Genomic DNA, 20794 nt, shown 5'->3' with positions numbered 1-20794 from the left:
GGTTAGTAATAAAATGAATCAATTTTAATATTGTGTTTTGAATATAAGGGTACTTTATTCTGAGTTTCTTATTAATAAATCTGAGTAAGGATAATTGTATTTTGAATTTAATCTCAATGATTAATTTAATTATAGTTATATATACTTTTGATATAATTTTATATTTGCAAATTTATATTTATAGGACTAACTCCTTCCTGATTGGCGTATACCGGGTGGGTTTGTACAAAATAGGGGTAAGTATTAGGGAGTGATTATCTAATAGGGTTTATATAATAGATTTACTATTCCGAAAGTATTCGGAACACTCTATGCTTTTATAGGTTAATGATAAAGTGAATCAATTCTAACAATTTCATTAAAAAAGTTTAGAATTTTATATTATAAAATTTATATTATTTCAATTTCAATCCTTTATAAAAACCTCAGTTTTGAAACTAGCAATATTAAAATATATCATTTAAAAGCCCTTAGCTTTTTATATATGATTATCACTATTCTTTTTTTTCATTCAATTTATATTAGTTTAAATAAACTGATTTAAAAGATTCTATTACTAATTCAACTATAATATTATAATCGATTATTGCTAAAAACATTATAAAAGATTTATAACTAATCGGATAGCTAAAATTATAATTCATTTTAAACTAACAATTTTCGAATCAAATTTTTCGTATATATGTATACCTTTAACCCTCGCGAACGGTAAGAATATTAAGGAGGTAAACCTTCAATAATTATTTTTAGAGATTTAATCGAAAAATATTAAGAGTCGTAGTCGATGTATATTTTAATATAGTAATATATCAATAGCGCAAGCGATCATCTTTAATTCAGACCGCCGATAGATTAGTTATGAAATTAGAATTCAGGATGAGTTATACATAACTCTACTTATTCATTTCTTCGACTTCGTAAGCTCAGCCGGGCACCAATCATCAAGTTAATAACATGACTCCAAAAAGAATAAAATCAGACTCTAATGCGGATCCGCGTCTCCCTATGGTGGATCCTCAACTCTAGCGATGACACGTGATGCATTGAGCCGCAGTAACATCAAGCACATAATAAAAACCAGACACCTGACAACACACAAATGAGACAGGCTCGGAGATTCAAGCTTCGACTTGATATTTGAATCTGGATAACGGTTAATATCATTGGTATGGCGAGGCTCTGGTAAGTTGCTATTGGGGAGACTGCAGCGATTGATTGACGTGGAGAAGTTGGAGATGGTCATTAAAAGAGGCGAAGATTATATGGTAGTGAGCATTCGTTGGTGGTCGCTCACGAATACGCGGACTTTAGACTGGGGTATAGAAGTGTTGACGGGATACGTATTCCCTTCAACCTATGTTTTTGTGAGAGATGATTAGAAGTTGCACACATCTTGTTCCCTGCGATGAAATGGCCAAATCAACCTACAGCCGTGTTGAAGTGGTTCTCATGAAGAGCGAACACTTATAGGCAGTTACTCTCGAAAGTAATAAATTCTATCTGCAATACTATCATGCACTTCTAAACAACAGACTACAGACGGTCGCAAGTGAGTGCGGCAAATTCGAATGCTAAAGGTGGTTTTTGTAACAATGAAATAACAAGCTTGAATACAATCTCTACATCGTCTTCGCGAACTCGCCAATGGTCAAGCTTCTGGATCAGCTGAGCATTATGTTGATGAACCACAACATCCTCCACTGAAACCCCTGCATTGTATCCACATCCCGCTTGCCCAACTGGTCGGCCTCAAACTTCTTGATCAAAGCATGCAACGAAAATCGGCACCAGATGATAATCCCCATCTTGCACGCCCGAGTGAAGGACCACAGGACCGACACCCGGAGGCCCAAGAGAAAAGCACGACAAAACCGAGGATTGTTCGGATACAATGCAGCATTTTCAGTCGTACGCCAAACTATCTTGGATATTGGATTGCCGTCTGCTACGAGAGAATGTGCCAAAGCGCTGAGGTATCAGTGAGAGTTAGCCAGTGCACTTCTTCAAGCATGGGACCCGAGCAAGCGATCTGGACTTACAAAGCGCAAATGTAGAGTAAGCATTTAGGAACATATGGGAATTGTCTGTAAGGCCAATTGGCGTACTGGATTTGCAGAAGCAAGGTTTTCATCTCTCCCAATTTGAAACGTAGACAATCCTGCGATTCCTCGAATATGGCCGCGACCCATTCTAAGGGTTCGGCGGTGACTTTGACTATCGATGTATTTAGTGGGAAAGCGTAGTCGTCCGCAGTGAGGACACTTACTCAAGTCTCTGCTTTCTGATTTATCGCTATGAGATGGATGTTATTGATTGCATCTCAATTTGAACGGTGGACACATACTGATAAGCCTCATAATATGGACGGGATTCGACCAAATCCCTCAAGTCTTCGCCCACGTCCATACGATCCTTTTCGAATTGCTCACCGATGGTCGTAGGGCCTAGGGAATCAATAATAGCAGCTGGGTCGAAGACGTAAGGCATGATGATGATGATGATGATGATGATGATGATGATGATGATGATGATGATGATGGATTCTTGTAAGAATTAGTCAAGCATTCAGTGAACAGTTTTTTTATCTCATCTGCTCGCTGTTTGCTGTTCGCGAAACAAAGAATGCTCAGCCCGGCTCGGCGACTGCATTAGGTCTAGTGAGGGCCGAATACGATCTCATGGTGGCGCTCAAGCTGAAACAAAGACGAGTAAAGATCTAAAACATATCGTATAGAAAAGAAAGGAGTTTTAAGACTAATCTATAACTACTTCAATTAGTATATCTACTATAGGATTGAGTACTCGTAATCTACTTAGGGGTTTTTATTCTCTTTTAGTAATTACTTTACTTTAAAGATATAAAGTAGAGCGAATATCTAAGAAATCTATTAAATATTTAGAATATTCGAAGTATATTATATAATTATTATATAATTATCGTTTTAAAACGAGATTATTTATAATTTATATATAAATTTAAAAGTATATAATAATATTAATAAAATATCAATAATTAATTATTTTATTATTCTGTATATAAATTTTCTATATAATAGATTTCAAATCTTTAAATAATTAAAGTCTCGAATTTCTAAATTATTAATTAAAGAATTATATTAAACTTATTATATAAAAATTGTAATATTATATACTATTTATTTCGAATATATTTATATCTAATTATATTCTATTAAATAGTTATCTTACTCTATAATATATAATAAAACAAATATTTAATTAGTTTTTTAAATAAATACTTAATATTATTTAAAGTATATCTATTTGATAATTAATTCTAATCTATTATATATTCGTTTAGAATTTTAAATTTATTTCTAATTAGATTTAAATAGAAATTGTAATTTTTAATATTCAAAAAAATTGATATAATTAAAGTAAAGTAAATAATTAATTAAAAATAAGAAGTAACTAAATATATTAAATCTAATATAAAGATTATTGTAACGAATATTACATAATATATATAATAATTCATTACAGCCTAATTCAAGACTAACTTGAACTAGACGTATATAAGAGATAAAGAGATCTCTTAAGAATCTCTTTTCTCTTTAGCTTTCTTATTCTAGTTATTTAACCTCTATACTATACTCTAATATATAATCGTAATAATTATTTAAGATTTCTTAGAGTTAAGATTTAAGTCTAAGTATATATTTTCTTCTTTTTTATTAATTTAATTAGTATTAATTAATATATTAGTAAATATTCTAATAAATATAAAAGAACTCGTTATTATTACAAAGCTTTAAATTTGATATATTTTAAAAATCTAATTTAAAAATAATTGTAATCATTTAAAGTTTAGTCTAATAAGATTAAATATAATTATATAAGAAGTATAATAAAGAGTATATATATACATAATTAAACTCTTAATATCATATTTTAAATAATATTTAATATTTAAATTACTAAGTAATATTTAAGATATAATTTAATTTTTTTTAAAAAAAATTAGAGTTTAGAAGAGATTTTTAATACTATAAGTTAAGAGTCTATAATTATTATAAATATTTTCTTTTTATTAAGATTTCTTATTTTTAATATATAAAATCTTATTTTAATATCTTAGCTTAATATATCTCTATACTTTTGAAGAGATTTCTCTTAGATATTAATAAATCTACTACTACTACCATTATATTCTTTTAAAAAATAGACTATACGCTAGTAAGAATTAATTGTTTAAGTTTTTTATAGATTAGAGTTATAGTAATTACTAGAGTTATTTGATTTATCTCTTTAATAAATTATTTAATAAATATTTAATATTTCGATTGAATACTTTTATTTTGAGGCGTTTGATTTTATTTAAAAGCGAGTCAATTAGCTCTAAAATAACCTCAAAGTAAGAAACCTTACTAGCGCATGATCTATCTTTTAAACGAATACGATACTACTACTTAAACTGAAACAGAGTTTAGCTACAGCAAACAAAGCATCTCAAACACTCGACGCAATCTTTTTTCTTTAAGTTATATAACGACAATCTAGAAGCAAGCCTCTCATCTAAATGGAATTTAGCTCAACACAATAGTCTCAAATAGTTTCTGACTGACAAAGCATCCTGCGGGCTCATGCTGTCGTTGTCTTGCTATCGTTGCTGCTGCCATGAAATCATCATGTCGTAGGCCGTTCATATTTTATACCATCTCAAATTTCCTCGCTTTTATCTTTAAAGTACTGTGAAACCCCGATTCATTTCGGGGTCTAAGTCAATTTTTCACTTGGCAGTACCTGATCAAACTGTATTGACAGCTCAAGAAGGCTTTTTAATTGGGAAGTCTATCGTGGAAAGTGAACTTCGACCACCGAATGGAATGGGTGATGGTACAGTGTTTTGTGGCTTTCATCCTTCAGCCAGCCATACGCTTTCTAAAACTTTCTTTTCTCTTTCGCCGATGATCACAGCTTTTCACTAGTGATCCTTTGATTATGAGACTGGCAACATGGCAACAAGATGGAGCGGTCGAGCCTGGATCCTGGCTTTGTATTTGTATCATGCAGTTGTTGAATATATTTCAAAGGAGGATCTCCCTTCGTTCTACAATCCTCTCTAACTCTCTCTTTTTTTTTCATCATCCATACCAAGCTCCAGCAACGCAGTAACGTACAGTCAATCATGAGCTCATCCACAAGCTCATTGGCCCTCAGCCGGTAGAAACCGAACCCATACGCGTCTTTAATCGCAAGCCGTCGGCCAGCTCCAGCTCCCGTTGATGTCGACTTCACGGTTCGTTTATCGGTTTGGCAACGAGGTTCTCGTCAGACGAATTCTCAACTCGCCGACCACATCAGCTTCGTTCTTCAAGGAATACACGAGGGATCAAAATCCTCGAACCCTTGGACTACCACCACCCTGCCTCGCTCCATCGATTCAGCGGGGTCGTGGCCTCAACCAACACAGGTGAGTGGCCGAACTTTTGGGGAACGCAACTCTTTTAGCCATCCCCTAAAGTATCTTTACTAAACTGTTAGGTGAATATTTCATGCCGAAGCATGGATATCTTGCCACCGAAATCGTCCTACCAACAAGAGGATAGATGGGAGGACCATAAGGCTCTCGTTGACTTCTTGTTCCAATATTTCCAGGCACATATGAGCAACCAAGACTATGTGAATTCAATCTACTCCGACCGCCTGATCGGCTTCGCTCTCAATTACCCGGCGATCCCAAATGGGGAGACTTCCTACAGCAGACTCGACATCCAGGAGTTTCACCTCCCAGAAATCAAAAAATGGGAGATGTTCAAGACCAAAATTGTTCGAACTAAGTTCTACCATGGACCGTAAGATTAAGCTTCAAAATTCCTCATCTCATCTAATGATGTGTAGTCTCCTGACCTTGGATCGTGTGTCAGAGGTTATCAGAGCGTACAATGAAATTATACAAATGATTCCGAATGGCATTTTTCCAAATTCCAATGCTAACATAGGACTGGCTGCCGGAAGAGCAGCAGTTGGGGTCCTACCTGATCTAATGGAAAAAGTTTTTTCTCCTGATCAACTAGAACCAGTAGACAATCATTTCAAGCTAACAATTCACAGAATTCTTTGTTAAAAGATCTCGACCGATCTAGTGTCGATGATTTAGTCCGTCAATACACCCCGCCAGTGATAAGATGTATGGAAGAAGTTTTGGACGCTTTGGAGAACATGGCTATGGATACCAGTATGTAAAATTCTACGGAACGTTTTGTTAGTAGTTTCATTCTGATATATTGTGTTTAAAACAGAGTCGAGGGAGCCATGTCCTCGTCAAACTTGCGACGTGCTTTCAAAGATATACCAACTTAAACGAAGGACTCCAGCGCTTACTGGTGTGTTGGCTTTGCTCGTAGATAAGAAGGCACAACAGAAATGTATATGGGGCACCATTGCTGTTAGTAGTCTCGTTGTCGGGGGCATTCTATTCTATACCGCTCCTGTGACAGCCCCAGTCGCCGCACTTACTGGGCCAGCTATGGGCAGCACAGCTGTCGTCAGTACAAGTGTTGGTGCCGTGGTAGCCGAAAATGCTGCTCTAACAGCCACTAGGGCAGCATTATCGTACGGAGTTAGAACTATGGCCGGTGGTGCATTCGGAGCCGGATCTATGACTTTTATCAAATTCCTCGAAGAGTCGAAGTCACATAACATTATGTTAAACTATCCCTCACGCCCTCTTGAATTATCGCCTTTCGACACTGCTTCTGAGTTAATATCAAAATCATTGTTGCTAATTATCGGCTCACAGCTTTAACAATCAATAAAAAGATCAATGGAGACCTCGAAACGATAGTGTACTATATAGCCTTGTGCTTTCTGAAGTCTAACGGTATCGCCAACCCACACAGCGATGACGATCAACTGAATGAGATCGTGATGAAGCTACATGGTCGCCGACCAACACAGATAGCGAAGAAGCATTATCGAGCAGTATTTTTACACAACCTGGTCAAAAGATTGGAAGAGCATTTTCACGAGGTCATTGTACGGCTACAAAAACTTGGATATGCTCATCTGGAAAATATGGAATGGACGTCAAAGCCTCTGATTACTTTAGAGGAGAGTACGATGTCGTTTTAATGGTGTCTCACGTTTGATCCAATGAATACACTATTTGTAGTGCTTTGGATGCGGGAGTATATATCTGGGTGTTTTCAATAGATTTTACAACGTTTGAATATATCGAACATAAGCAAAGATGTATCTCATACTTGTGTCTTTCTCTGTTCTAATTTACAAGATCGCTCCAAATCTTCAATGGGGAGCCAGCAGCCTCCATTAGCGCATTCCATGTGACCAGCTCCTTTTTTTGCAGGATAACAAAGGCAATCTGAAACTTAGCAGCTTGGACTCCAGGCTTTAGAACTTAACTTAAAGCAACCTACCAATGAGAGCAATCCTTTGTTACACAATCACTCATAGTCCTACACTCTATCGTCAAATACGAAATTTAAATCCAGTTGTAGATAATCTCCTTTAGAACGATGTTGCTACTTTTTATAGATAATATAATAGCTACTTCGTCGCGAGATCCCTATAGTAGTAGAATTCGTAGTTGACTAAGCGATCGCTTCGTTAATTAAAATAAAATTTTCAATACTTAATAGCATATTTATTTTTTTCTAAATATTAAAATAGATTAATTTTATCTTTATAAATTAGTAAAAGCAAATCAAGTGATTATATACTCTATTATATAATTATATATTTCTATAATTAGGAAATTTTTATATTTAAAGATATATTTACAAGGAGGGATATAATTACTTTAGATATTTTTCAATATTAGAATCTAAATTAAAATATAAATTTAAACTCGAGCGTAGCGAGGATCGGAGGCTTAGGGGCTGGGCTGACTGTGACGAATATCACGTGACACACATGATGACTCATCACAGCCTAGTTCAAGACTAGCTTGAACTAGATATATATAAGAGATAAAGAGATTCTTTAAGAATCTCTTTCCTCTTTAGCTTTTTTATTCTAGTTATTTAATCTTTATAATATACTCTAGTATATAATCGTAATACTAGCCCTTATATATATTATATAAGAATGAATATAAGAATAAATATAAGAATAAATATAAGAATAAACATAAGAATAAATATAAGAATAAATATAAGAATAAATATAAGAATAAATATAAGAATAAATATAAGAATAAATATAAGAATAAATATAAGAATAAATATAAGAATAAATATAAGAATAAATATAAGAATAAATATAAGAATAAATATAAGAATAAATATAAGAATAAATATAAGAATAAATATAATTATCCCTAATATATAGGATTTTAAAATACAGTTTATAACTGAAAACTGATTGGTTGAGAAAAAATATAGATACTCTGTATATAAATATTAAAATACTTTATATCAAATTAATCAACAAATCAAGAGTAGAGAATTTATGAAATAGAATTAAAAGGAATTCTAGAATTTTATAAATTGAAAGCTTTTTAATGATATAATTTTTATATTAATAAATTGTAGTTAATAAGAGAAATAATTGATTAGAGAGTAAATTGAAGATTTGAAGAGATTGAAGATTTTGAAGAATTGAATAAACGTTTCTGATTGGTTTAAAGGTTCGGGACTTGTTACATAAGCGGACACAATAGAAATTGTAAGCTTTATTACTATATTATATATATAATCTGTTCAAAAGATATAATATTAGGGATCGAAGTTCTAATAGTTTACTATTATATATATACCCTGTAACAAAGCCCTCCTTTTTAATCTTTTCATTCCGAAAAGACTAAGCGGGGATTATTACTAATAATATATAGTTAATTATATGATTTGTGATAATACGCCAAGTCTATTACCCAATACCCTTACCATTAGTAATTCCTGTACTAATGAATTCAGAATATCTAATCATTAAGCAGATATATCCTCGTCCCTTACAGATCCATTATCTAATTAATTATTAACCTAATTTCAATTAAAGTATAATCAATAAGAGATTTTAGAACGATACTTATAAGGTAAGATTTCTAATACTCTATTATATAAATAGATATAATAGAAGTTATAAGCTTTACCACTATATTATGTATACAATCTGTTCAAAAGATATAGTATTAGGAATCGAAGTCCTGATAGCTTACTACTATATATATATCCTGTAACAGGACTTGCGATAAGAGAAATAAGGGATTAGAAAGAGGAGGGGATTAGAAAGGGAGATGGAGAGGAGGGGGGGATTAGATTTATTAGATTTAGATTAGATTTTAGATTTTTAGATTTAGATTTAGATTTAGATTTAGAAGTAGATTTCGATTTCGATTTAGATTTAGATTTAGATTTAGATTTAGATTTAGATTTAGAAGACTTAGTAAGATTTATTAGATTTATTAGATTTATTAGCTTATTAGTTTATAGATTTATTGTTTATTCGATATTAGATTTATTAGATTTTTAAGATTTATTCGATTTATTAGATTTATTAGATTTATTAGGATTTCTTAGATTATTAGATTTAGAAGATTTAGAAAGCTTAGAAGATTTAGAAATTTAGGCAGATTTAGAAGCTTTAGAATATTTAGAAGATTTAGAGATTTAGAAGATTTAGAGATTAGAAGATTTAGAAGATTAGAGATTTAGCAGATTTAGAAGATTTAGAAGATTTAGGAAGATTAGAAGATTTAGGCTTAACGCGCCTCGGCGCCCTCATGCGAGCTAGAAGCGAGAGGGCTAGCGTAATCTAAGTAGTATTATTATTATTATTATTATTATTGTTATTATTATTATTATTATTATTATTATTATTATTATTATTATTATTATTATTATTATTGTTATTATTATTATTATTATTATTATTATTATTATTATTATTATTATTATTATTATTATTATTATTATTATTATTATTATTATTATTATTATTATTATTATTATTATTATTATTATTATAAAAAAGCTGCGCAGCACGAGCGTAGGCGTAGGTCCTGAGTAGCGTTAAAAATAACTACAGAGAGCGCTAGCGAGGCCGTTGTTATTTTTAGCCACGAAGAGCCGAGAAAAAGCTCGTTATTAATATTATTACTTACCGGCTATTAGAAAAATTCTATCGACTATCCTAAGGTGGTCGGTAGTACTAACTCTAACCTATAGCAACCCTAATATAGTGAAATTCTTTTTATAAATCAATAATAAATCAACTATATAATATATAATATTAAATTTTAGTATAGATTATAGCTCTAATCGATTTCTTAATTAAGTATTGATTTCTAATAATATATAATTGATTAAGGGTTGTTGTTATAGTTTTTAGTAATTTATAATATAATAAAATATAATACTTTTCTATCGAGTTTGGTATTACGTAAACGGACACAATAGGAGTTGTAAGCTTTATTACTACACTATACACACAATCTATTCAAAAGGCATAATATCAGAAATTAAAGTTTTGATAGCTTATTATTATATATATACTCTATAACAAAGCTCTCCTTTTTAGTCTTTTTGTTTTGAAAAGATTAAGTATGGATTATTATTAATAATATATAGTTAACTATATGATTTATAATAATGATCAATATACAGTCCATTATTCAATACCCTTACCATTAGTAATCCTATTACTAATGAATTCAGAATATCTAATTATTGAGCAGATACATCCTCGCCTCTAATTCGATCCACTTTTCTAATTGGTTGTTAACCCAGTTCCAATCAAAGCACGAATCAGAGATCTTAGAACGATATCCATAAGGTAAGATTCCTGATACTCTGTTACGTAAGTGAACACAATAGGAGTTGTAAGCTTTACTACTATGTTATATATATAATCTATTCAAAAGGCATAGTATCAGGGATCGAAGTCCTGATAGCTTACTATTATATATATACCCTGTAATATTTGGTTTCTAGGAACAAAATGAATAGAAATATTATTTCCTTAATCCCGAAGTACTGAATATATTCGAATAAATCTAACTTTATATTTATATTCTTATTATTACTATTAGTTCGAGAGAGATATAAAAGACGTAGTTCCTACTATAAGTAGGCCTCTAAATGTTTATTTGTATTTAATCTAAAGAGCTAGTTAATGAGGGAAATAGTAGGCCTTATATAGGCACTACTGAAAGAGCTAGTCTCTTTCGCATTCGCCTAAATACCTTTAATACAATAGTCATTATATTGAAGTTATTCCTTTAAAGTAAATACCCTTGTTTATATAATTACTACTAAAATAATCATTTTTGATAATTATATTAAAATTATTTTAATAAACATTTTCATCTTTTCATTTATTTAATTGAATGTATAATTAATTTATTATTGATTTATAAAATAATTTTATTATATAAAGATCACTATAGGTCAAAGTCGATACTATTAATTACCTATAAGTGGTTGACTATATTATAAATAGTCGATAAGTAATTCTAAACCCTTAAAATCTCAAAATCTAATAACTTTATAATATCTTTAAAAAATAATCTAATTTTTAATATCTAATTTTCAATATCTAATTTTCAATATCTAATTTTCAATATCTAATTTTCAATATCTAATTTTCAATATCTAATTTTCAATATCTAATTTTTAATATCCTTAATATATAAAATTATAAACTTAAATTAAAAAATTACTTAGAATTTTCAAATTCCTATTATTTATAAATTTAAAATTATATATACTTAATTATTTATATACTTCTAAATTCTTTTATTTTAAATTCTTTTCCCTTTGAATTCTTTCTACTTTAAATTCTTTTCCCTTTAAATTCTTCTCACTTTGAATTACTAAATTCCCAAATTTTGAAAATTAATATAATTATTTAGATAGTGTTAGTTCGAGAGAGATACGAAAGACGTAGTTCCCACTATGCGTAGGCCCCTAAATGTCTATTTGTATTCAATCTAAAGAGCTAGCTAAATGAGGGAAATAGTAGGCCTTATATAGACACTACTGAAAGAGCTAGTCTCTTTCGCATTCGCCTAAATACCTTTGATACAGTAGCCATTATATTAAAGTTATTCCTTCGAAGTGAATACCCTTATTCATATAGATAGTATTGAAATTAGTTTATTAATTTACTAATTTGAAATCCCGTTAATTTTATTACTTAGCTTGATATATAATTAAGATTATTAAGAATTCAAAATTCAAAATTCAAAATTCCCTTTTCTATTTTATTTTTCTCAATTATTTTTTCTTTATTATCTATTTATTTCTTATATTTAATTTATTATTTAATCTATTTCTATATCTATTTCTTTTCTTTTTCTCTCTGTTTCTCTATCTCTATATCTTTATCTCTCTCTCTCTCTCTCAGATAACAGAGTAAATACTACAGCCCCTCTAGCGTGGTTTTATTAGCTTTCTAACACCTTAAATAGCTTTAACTTTTATAAGAAATACAATCAAGCTTTTCACCCTCTTCAATACATATTTAGCCTCTTTTCTCTCTCTCTCTCTTTCCATCTCTATCTCTATTTTCTTTTCTTTTCTTTTCTTTTTTCTTTTTCATTTTAATCTTAATCTTAATCCTTTTATTTTTTTTTCTATTTTTATTTCTATTTTTATTTTTTTTCTATTTTTATTTCTATCTTTACCTTTATCTCTATTTCTATCTCTATCTCTATTTTCATCTCTATCTTTATCTCCATTTCTATCTCTATCTCTATTTCCATTTCCATCTCCATCTCCATCTCCATCTCCATCTCCATCTCCATCCTTTACTCTTTACCTTCTCTCCTTAAAATTCTATAACTCTCCCACTCTTCAACTCTCCAATTCTACAATTCTACAATTTTATAATTCTACAACTCTCCAACTCTTCAACTCTTCAACTCTACAACTCTCCCACTCTCCCACTCTCCCACTTTCCCACTCTTCTACTCTCTCATTCTCTCATTCTTTTACTTTTCTACTCTTCTATTTTTCTATTTTTCTATTCTCTATTTCTTCAATTCTCCAACTCTTCAATTCTATAATTCTCCAACTCTACAATCGGTTTCTAAATCTGTTTTATTTGATTCTTAGATTCTTGAATTATTTGATTATTTAATTCTATAATTCTATAATCCTATAATTCTTTGATTTTTGAATTATTTATTAATTTATTTATTAATTTATTTATTAATTTATTTATTAATTTATTTATTAATTTATTTATTAATTTATTTATTAATTATTTATTAATTTATTTATTTATTTATTTATTTATTTATTTATTTATTTATTTATTTATTTATTTATTTATTTATTTATTTATTTATTTATTTATTTATTTATTTATTTATTTATTTATTTATTTATTTATTTATTTATTTATTTATTTATTTATTTATTTATTTATTTATTTATTTATTTATTTATTTATTTATTTATTTATTAATTTATTAATTTGTCTATTAAACTATTTATTCTATCTATCTACTCATCGATCGATCTGTCTCTCTATACATCCATCGATCGATCTGTCTTTTTATCCATCTATCTATCCATCTACCCATCTACCCATCTATCTATCTGTAGAGAGAAATCGACAGAGAAATCGAGAAAAGTAAAGGAGCAAGCGAGAGAGCAAAATCCTTCAAACACCAGCCAACTTGTCATTTTGTATTTTCTCAATCTCAACCTCAATCTCAAGCTCATCCCAAATCCTGACTATCAATCTCCAAATTATACAATTCCTCTCTCTCTCTCCCTCCCTCTCCCTCACTTCCCATCCTTCCCATCCTTCCCATCCTTCCCATCCTTCCCCTCACTTCCCCTCCTTCCCCTCCTTCCCCTCCTTCCCATCCTTCCCCTCCTTCCCCTCCTTCCCCTCCACCCCACCCTCCTCATCACTAAACACATCCTCCCCCGGACTCGGAATCCCCGCCGTAATCCCCTCCACCTCTCTCTTCCTCTTCAATTCCCAACCAGCATACAAATTCCTACCAGGAGGAAGATGTTCTTCTCCACCTGCACCTCCACCTCCACCTGCACCTCCCCCTACACCTGCAAAAGCAAAACCTCCTCCATCAATAAAACCCCTTCGTCTCTCATGCCTAATAAACACTCCTCTATTCCTCCCCAGGACATTTTGATACTGAGCCCAAAGAGGAGCAGGAACAGGAGCAGGAGCAGGAGCAGGAGCAGGAGCAGGAGCAGGAACAGGAGGAGCAGGAGAATTCTCCACAATCCCTCTAATTTCCCCCGCATTTCCAATTTCTAGCCGAGGGGGTCCAGCAACTGGAGATCGAGGTTGAGGTGGAGGTTGAAGAGGAGGAGGAGGAGGATAGTTAGGAAATTGAGCAGCATAATAATTTCCATTCCGATTTCCATTCCCATGTCCATGTCCATTTCCATTTCCATTTGCATTCCCATACATAATCTCAAACTGCGATCGACGCTGTTCACGAAGTAATTGTGCCTCTTCCATCGCTTCTCTTCCTGCATTTTGGATCCTCTCCCTATCTACAGCCGCAGCCGCATCTGCAATTCCATCTCCATATGCAATCTCCCCCCGTAATCGATTTCGTTCACGAAGTTGTCGAGTATGTTCCTGGTTTCTATCGAGAATTGTTTCCCTCTCCCTCTCTGCATCCCCGTTTCTATTCGCATGTTGAGGGTTAAGTAATCCGTGGAAATGTGGAACCGTTTCTCCGTGCGCTTCTCTCCTTCGGATTCTCTCCCTCTCCCTCTCCCTGTCCCTCTCTGCAAATGCATCTTCATTTACATCTCCATTCCGTGCGACAGGATTTGGGAGACCAGGATTCTGATTTCCATTAACATTTCCATCTCTATCCATTGGAACAGGATTTGGGAGACCAGGATTCTGATTTCCATTAACATCTCCATCTCCATTCATTGGAACAGGATTTGGCAGAAGGCGATTCTGATTTCCATTTCCGTTTGCATTCCCATCGCCATCCCCCTCCCCATCCTCACCCCCTAAACCAAGACCATACCTCTCACGAAGTTGTATAAAAGCCAAGGGCTCTCCCCCTCCACCACCCCCCTCTCCCATTCCCGCATTACCCCGCCGCGCCATCACACCCGGCAAAACAGGAATCGGCAGATCCCCACCCTCTTCTCTAACCACCCCCAGCCCCGACCCATCTCGTTCTTCTCCCAACTGCCTGCGCAGCACGACTCCTCTTGCCCTCCTCATCCTCGCTTCATTGCGCGCACGATACGCATCTGCCATATCCCTCAACAACTCATCCCCTCTTCCTCCATTTCTCTCCCCATCTCTCTGTCTCGCGACAACACGCGGTGCCGGAGGTATTGGTGCAAGAGGAAACTTCTCCTTTCCCTTTCCCTTTCCCTTTCCATTCCTATTCCCATCCTCTCCGCCCGCTTCCCCAGCGTCTAGAATTTCATTCATGTGTCCTGCCAGACCCCTCAACTGTTTTTGCAAATCTGCAATCAGATGTCTATTTCTGGGTTTGGGTACTTGAACTTGAGCGGGAGCGGGAGCAGGAACAAGAGCAGGAACAAGAGCAGGAAGTACCCCCCCCAACCCCCCTCTCCCTCTCCACATCTGCATACATCGCTCTCGCACCTTCGAGATATTGAAGATCCATTGGATCAAAGACTGGATTTCCGTAAATATCTTCCATTTGCTGAGCAAGGAGTCCAGGCTGCATGACCCCTTCGTTCTCATCCAATTCCTCATCCTCACCCAATTCATCATCCTCATCCTCATCGAATTCATCATCCTCATCCAGTTCATCATCCTCATCCCCATCCTCATCCCCATTCTCATCCACAAGCTGCGGTGCCCCAACCATATTATTTTCCATATTCCGGAGATGATCATCTCCATCATCTCTCCCTATCGCGATCCTGTAATTTCGTCCATGCCTCCTAATCCTTTCCTGAAACTGCATATACAAATCTACCATCCCAAAATAAGTTAGTACATATTTCCGAAAAGAAAGAAAAACACTCCTCCCCACCCCTCCCCTCTCTCCCTTCTTCCCTCTCGATATCCAAGATCCCCCCCTCCCAAAAAAATCAAAGAAAAAGAAAAACATCCAAGATAATCCACCCCCCTCCTCTCAGGGGGAATTCCTCCCAGATGCTAGTCCCCCAGTCCCCCAATATCTCAATCATCCCATGTACACTACTCTAATCCATCTCAATTTCCCACCCCCACCCCCGCCCCCACCCTCTCCTCTCTCCCCCTAAATCTCCTCTTCCCCCTAAATAAATCTCCCAACTTTCCGTTTCAACTTTTCGTTTCAACTTTGAAATCATTCATCACTTTAACAACTACAAAAAAAGTACCCATATATTTAGTGGACCACCATTTCTCACCTCGGAGAACTTCCTCTCTACCACCTCGTCTTACCCCCTGATTCCACTCCAAAAGATCAAAAATAAAAACCAAAAAAAAAAATACAAAAAAAAATTCGAATAAACTCACCATGATCACGCTGCAATTCTTGTTGTCCTGTGTACCCATTAGTCAGCAAATATGCAAAAATGTCTATGTTGCATGCATCGCAATTAAATGACTACTCCAAAACAAGGGGAAGCAAAAAACCCACATAACATCTATCCGACCCAAAGGCTTTGGTAATGGTATTTATCTTACTACCTAGTATCTGGTTTCAAAAGAAGAGAGAATAGAATACCATTTCTAAGATTTACCCACCCAATGCCGAAAGCCAAAGATCATATAACATTATGGTATCAATTAACAACGAAAAAATCATTACGAAGTACTAACCCATTGCTACCGGTCGAAAATAGGCATGTTGAACTCTTGGATCCATCGCCTTTCTCCTTTCATCATCCTTGGTGACATTTTCCGACATCTTAACTCTCAAGTCCTCCTCGGAATATTCGGGATGTTCTGCACGAACTTTTGCCAGTGCTTCTTTTTCGGCCTTCTTAACTTCATCATTATGTCGTTCCTCCACTGATTCAAATAGTGGACAATTTCCTTCTTTACCACCTCTCCTTACATCATTAAAATGATCGTAATTGCATGATTTGGAACAAACATAGCATTGAACGTTATAACATCCATTGCGTGTGCATGTCATTTTATTGCAACCTTCTTCCTTTACAAATGGAGTACCGCATTTGTTACAAGTCCTAATCATTGCTGCAGACATTGCTTCCTCAATTTGTCGTCTAACCGAGAGACCATTTGCCTTGGTATTTTCTTCACAAGTCATAGGAATATGCGACTCCAATTTACAAAGTCGACAACTGACCTTTTCGCAATCAGGAGCTTGACATCGAAATTCTCGATTGACTTCGACAGGAGGATATTCTGCTGCGAATGGACAAAATGGACAGCTGGCGAGATTTTCGATACCAGCCATACGTAAGACAGCTTCTGCTTCATTACGTTCCAAGGCGACGATGGTTAATTCGTCTAGGAATTGATTTCTGCATAATAGATAAGTACAAATCTGAAGGTTTAACAATTGAGAATACTCACCTTTGTTCAAGAGAAAACCCCGCCTCGCATCCATCCGTGGACATACACATGAGCAGATATTTAGAATTTCCGATTTCGGTCTCCGCTGATTGTCGTGCGCACCCACGGCAAAACCAATGTAGGACTTGTTCATTGTTGCAATGTACCATGCGATTGAGTGGATAGTCGGAATAGCAGCAGCAGCATTCTGACATGGTCCCCTCGGCTTCAGCTTTCTTTAGATTCTCTTCTTCTGCGAGTATGACTTCTTGTTCGGCGAGGCGACGACTTTCCGCAGTCTTTCGAATCTTCCGACACACAAGTAGTTCTTTTAAAATCTCTGTCTTCTCGGGAAATTCATTCCTCTGAATAGATTCATCAATTCTACCATCTTGGTACTCATATGGCATTTTTCTTGGAGTTTTGATTCTCCTATATGGTGGATTATTAGCATCAAAAGTTCGATCTGCTTCCTCGAGTGCGCGATAGGCGGAGAAAAGACGATGACCGGTAGAACGTAGTGTATCATCTACAAAGGTCAATGGAGTTACTGGAAACTCAAATGAAAGGATGCTCCGACTAGGTAAATGTTAGCAAAAGAAAAATAGAATGAGGAAATGGATGAGTGATTGAGATGAAACATAATATACTCACATCAGTGTCCGCTCAAAATATAAAGCAGGCCCAACGACGCGACCGGCGGCTTCATATTTTTGTATAGCTTCCTCTTCTTCGGTGAGTACTCTCTTTCTCTTCAATTGCTTCTGGACATCTTTTGCTTTTGGGTACGGAGTTCCAGTATCCGCTTGATCCAGTATGTGAGCAATCAGTCGACCAGAAGTGATAGATACCTTTTCATATAGACTAGCGACATGATCCCTACAGATCTCTGGGAAGACTGCAACCACTGCATTGATACATTCCGTCTTTGTTTCCATCATCGCTGGATTTAAATTGTTTGGTGATGGCTCAAATGGTTGATGGAGACGAGAAGGTTCAACAAACGAAGGAGGAGGGTGAGAAGCTCGATTGTATTCCGCTCGAAAAGTATAATCTTCCAACAGTACACGATTGATACCTTCGTCATTTTCCTCATCCATCCACTGCGCCCAATTCATTTCCCCTTCTTCATTCTTGACGGGAGAAAGATTTCTGGCCATTGCTTTATTTTCGGGTGCAGCTGCAACTGCGGGTTGAGGCAATTGGCCTGGATACACTAGGTTGTTATCCTCGAGATCAAATATCTGGTTGTTGGCACCAAAATACCCTCCGAGTTGATGATGTTGTAAATCTAGATGTGGGGGATGTGCGGGGACTTGAGGTACATCAAAAGCATCTCCATAGCCTTCGGAGTCCGAATCCGAAATTTCGATATAGTTATTCACTGCATTTTGAATGAAGGGTTGTTTATCTCTCGGTGGACCATTTTTATGGTTCACTGGAGCTGCTTGACTCATGTCGTCAAAGTGAATTTGTTTGCGGTTGGCGCTTGATCAATATGATGAGTTCTTGCGTAGTTGGTTTTTTGGAATAGTGTAAGTTGGTGAAGAGGGAGTGTTGGTCAAGAGTGTCGTGAGAATGATCGTTTGCATATTCAAGACGTTTGACTTTGTCGAGGGTAGTGGGTGAATATTAAGTAAAGAGAATTGGTGAACCGAGTGACGGACGTTCTATAGAATCTAATGTGATGGCACTAGGAGTGTACTAGTAGAATTTTCGACGTTAGTAGATTCTTCTTTTTAAACTTTGGGGGGGGATCGAATCCGAATCCGGTTCTCGAAGTGAATATCTGGGTAGGTACTAGGTATGCAGATTCTGAAAAGGAATCGGACTTTATGTGTGGTGACGAGGTAGACTAGAAGAGACTCGACGGAAGAAGTTCTCGTAGTATATCGTCCGCTCACGTATGGAGAGATGAAACATGAAACAATATTTATATTCTCAAAGTCTCCAGAATAGAAGATGAAAAGGAATGAATCATATCATACCACGAAGAAGTGAAGAATTATGGGATTCACCTGGGCAGAGATATCAGGTTGTATCTTTTGTTTGGAGAGTGAGGGGTTATGAATGAGGTCAAACGTATGTATGTAGGTATGATGCAACGGTATGTAGAGGTTTCCAAATTTATATTGTATTATATTACAACCTTACAACGAACGATGTAGAGTTTCAAGTATATTCTGTACTGAGTTGATGGGAAAGTACGGTATGGAGAAGAGGAGAAGATGAACCTGCCAACCGCATTCGAATTAAGAAGAGATTCCCAGATGACAATTGATGAATCATACCTGCCGAGTAAGTGGTAGGTAGGTAGAGAGTGAAGAGTGAAGAGTGAAGAGTGACGAGGTGAAGTGAAGTGAAGGCAGAAATGAGTGAAAATGGAAGGTAGAGTTGGGAAAAGGAAGCTAAGGCAAATGGATCATCATGATTACCGGTATTTTTAATTTACATGCTAGGTAGCGGTCTCTACCTCGCATGCATATTGAGAAATGATGCACGATCATAGGTTGCACATGATAATCTGCTCCACTTTTTTACCATCTCTGACTAGGGTAGCTCGAGAGTCGATGGGCACGAGAGGTACGATATTGCGATTTTACGATATTCCCATGATACTACGATGGACTAGCTACTACGAGCAGCCACCAGCCACTAGCTACCAGCTGTTTGTGGAAACCTGGAAGGTCAGAGCTCCTCCTCCCTTGTCCTGTCAAATGACGCACAGACTTTTGCTATGAGACCCAGGGTCGCTGATCTGGATTTGGGTGGACGTGGACGGGACGAGGGGAAAGAAGTAGAAAAAGCCCCACATTGGGAAAATGATGCATCACTCGATAATAAATGTATGGTGGTGGAAGAGTGTGGAGAGTGAAGGGTGAAGGGTGAAGGGTGAAGGGTGAAGGGGGAGGGAAGGGGTGAAGTGTGAATACTACTAGGTACCTAGGTAGATACTCGTACACAAACGGAAATCTTCTAGAAGGGCCTTTATTGGATGGAAGGGGAGAGTACCTAGTGGATACCTAGTAGATACTCGGTACCTCGTACGTACAATGAGTTTCCCATCATCAAAATCAAGGTCTGGTGGTCTAGATTTTATATCGTCACATCACTTTCCTACTTCACTCTATGGAAGCATGTTAAATAGAATAAATACCTAGTATCTATCATCACATCCTTCACGCAATTCCCACCCACGCACATTGCCAATGGGAATCATTCTGGAAAGAGGTTTCTCATGTAGTCAATAAAGTAATTGATTCTTCCCAAAAGACACAACAGACTTCACTCCAAGACGACATCCGATCATGTACAGTATCGTTGATCGGGAAATTCTTCTTAGCATCTCTCATTCATGGGTATGGGAGCATCC

At 35.2% G+C, this 20794-nt stretch overlaps 4 protein-coding genes across 4 annotated transcripts; 1 reads left to right on the top strand and 3 right to left on the bottom strand.

The window, feature by feature from the left end:
- Nucleotides 1-1661: 1661 nt before the first annotated feature.
- EAE98_012011 (uncharacterized protein) lies at nt 1662-2487 on the bottom strand (the record flags this gene model as incomplete). The annotated part of the gene is made up of 4 exons (XM_038959635.1): nt 1662-1968; nt 2040-2214; nt 2267-2292; nt 2345-2487. The coding sequence occupies 4 exons, from the start codon at nt 2485-2487 to the stop codon at nt 1662-1664; spliced, it is 651 nt and encodes a 216-aa protein (XP_038804059.1).
- A 2497-nt stretch (nt 2488-4984) lies between these two features.
- On the top strand, nt 4985-6766 carry EAE98_012010 (uncharacterized protein; the record flags this gene model as incomplete). Its single annotated transcript, XM_038959634.1, has 6 exons — nt 4985-5014; nt 5186-5431; nt 5503-5813; nt 5860-6013; nt 6073-6196; nt 6261-6766. The coding sequence occupies 6 exons, from the start codon at nt 4985-4987 to the stop codon at nt 6764-6766; spliced, it is 1371 nt and encodes a 456-aa protein (XP_038804058.1).
- A 6992-nt stretch (nt 6767-13758) lies between these two features.
- Nucleotides 13759-15787, bottom strand: EAE98_012009 (uncharacterized protein; the record flags this gene model as incomplete). Its single annotated transcript, XM_038959633.1, has 2 exons — nt 13759-15418; nt 15534-15787. 2 exons carry the CDS (start codon nt 15785-15787, stop codon nt 13759-13761), a joined length of 1914 nt encoding a protein of 637 aa, XP_038804057.1.
- Nucleotides 15788-16714: 927 nt separating this feature from the next.
- Nucleotides 16715-19971, bottom strand: EAE98_012008 (uncharacterized protein; the record flags this gene model as incomplete). The annotated part of the gene is made up of 4 exons (XM_038959632.1): nt 19410-19971; nt 18076-19125; nt 17443-18000; nt 16715-17390 (listed from the first exon to the last, which is right to left on the bottom strand). The coding sequence occupies exons 2-4, from the start codon at nt 18876-18878 to the stop codon at nt 16715-16717; spliced, it is 2037 nt and encodes a 678-aa protein (XP_038804056.1). The 5' UTR covers nt 18879-19125; nt 19410-19971.
- Nucleotides 19972-20794: the final 823 nt, after the last annotated feature.

This window comes from Botrytis deweyae, assembly GCF_014898535.1.
Source record: "Botrytis deweyae strain B1 chromosome Unknown BDEW_056, whole genome shotgun sequence".
Taxonomy (NCBI): Eukaryota; Fungi; Ascomycota; class Leotiomycetes; order Helotiales; family Sclerotiniaceae; genus Botrytis; species Botrytis deweyae.
Note: the sequence above shows the minus strand (reverse complement) of the source record. Positions and strands in the feature narration are given on the sequence as shown.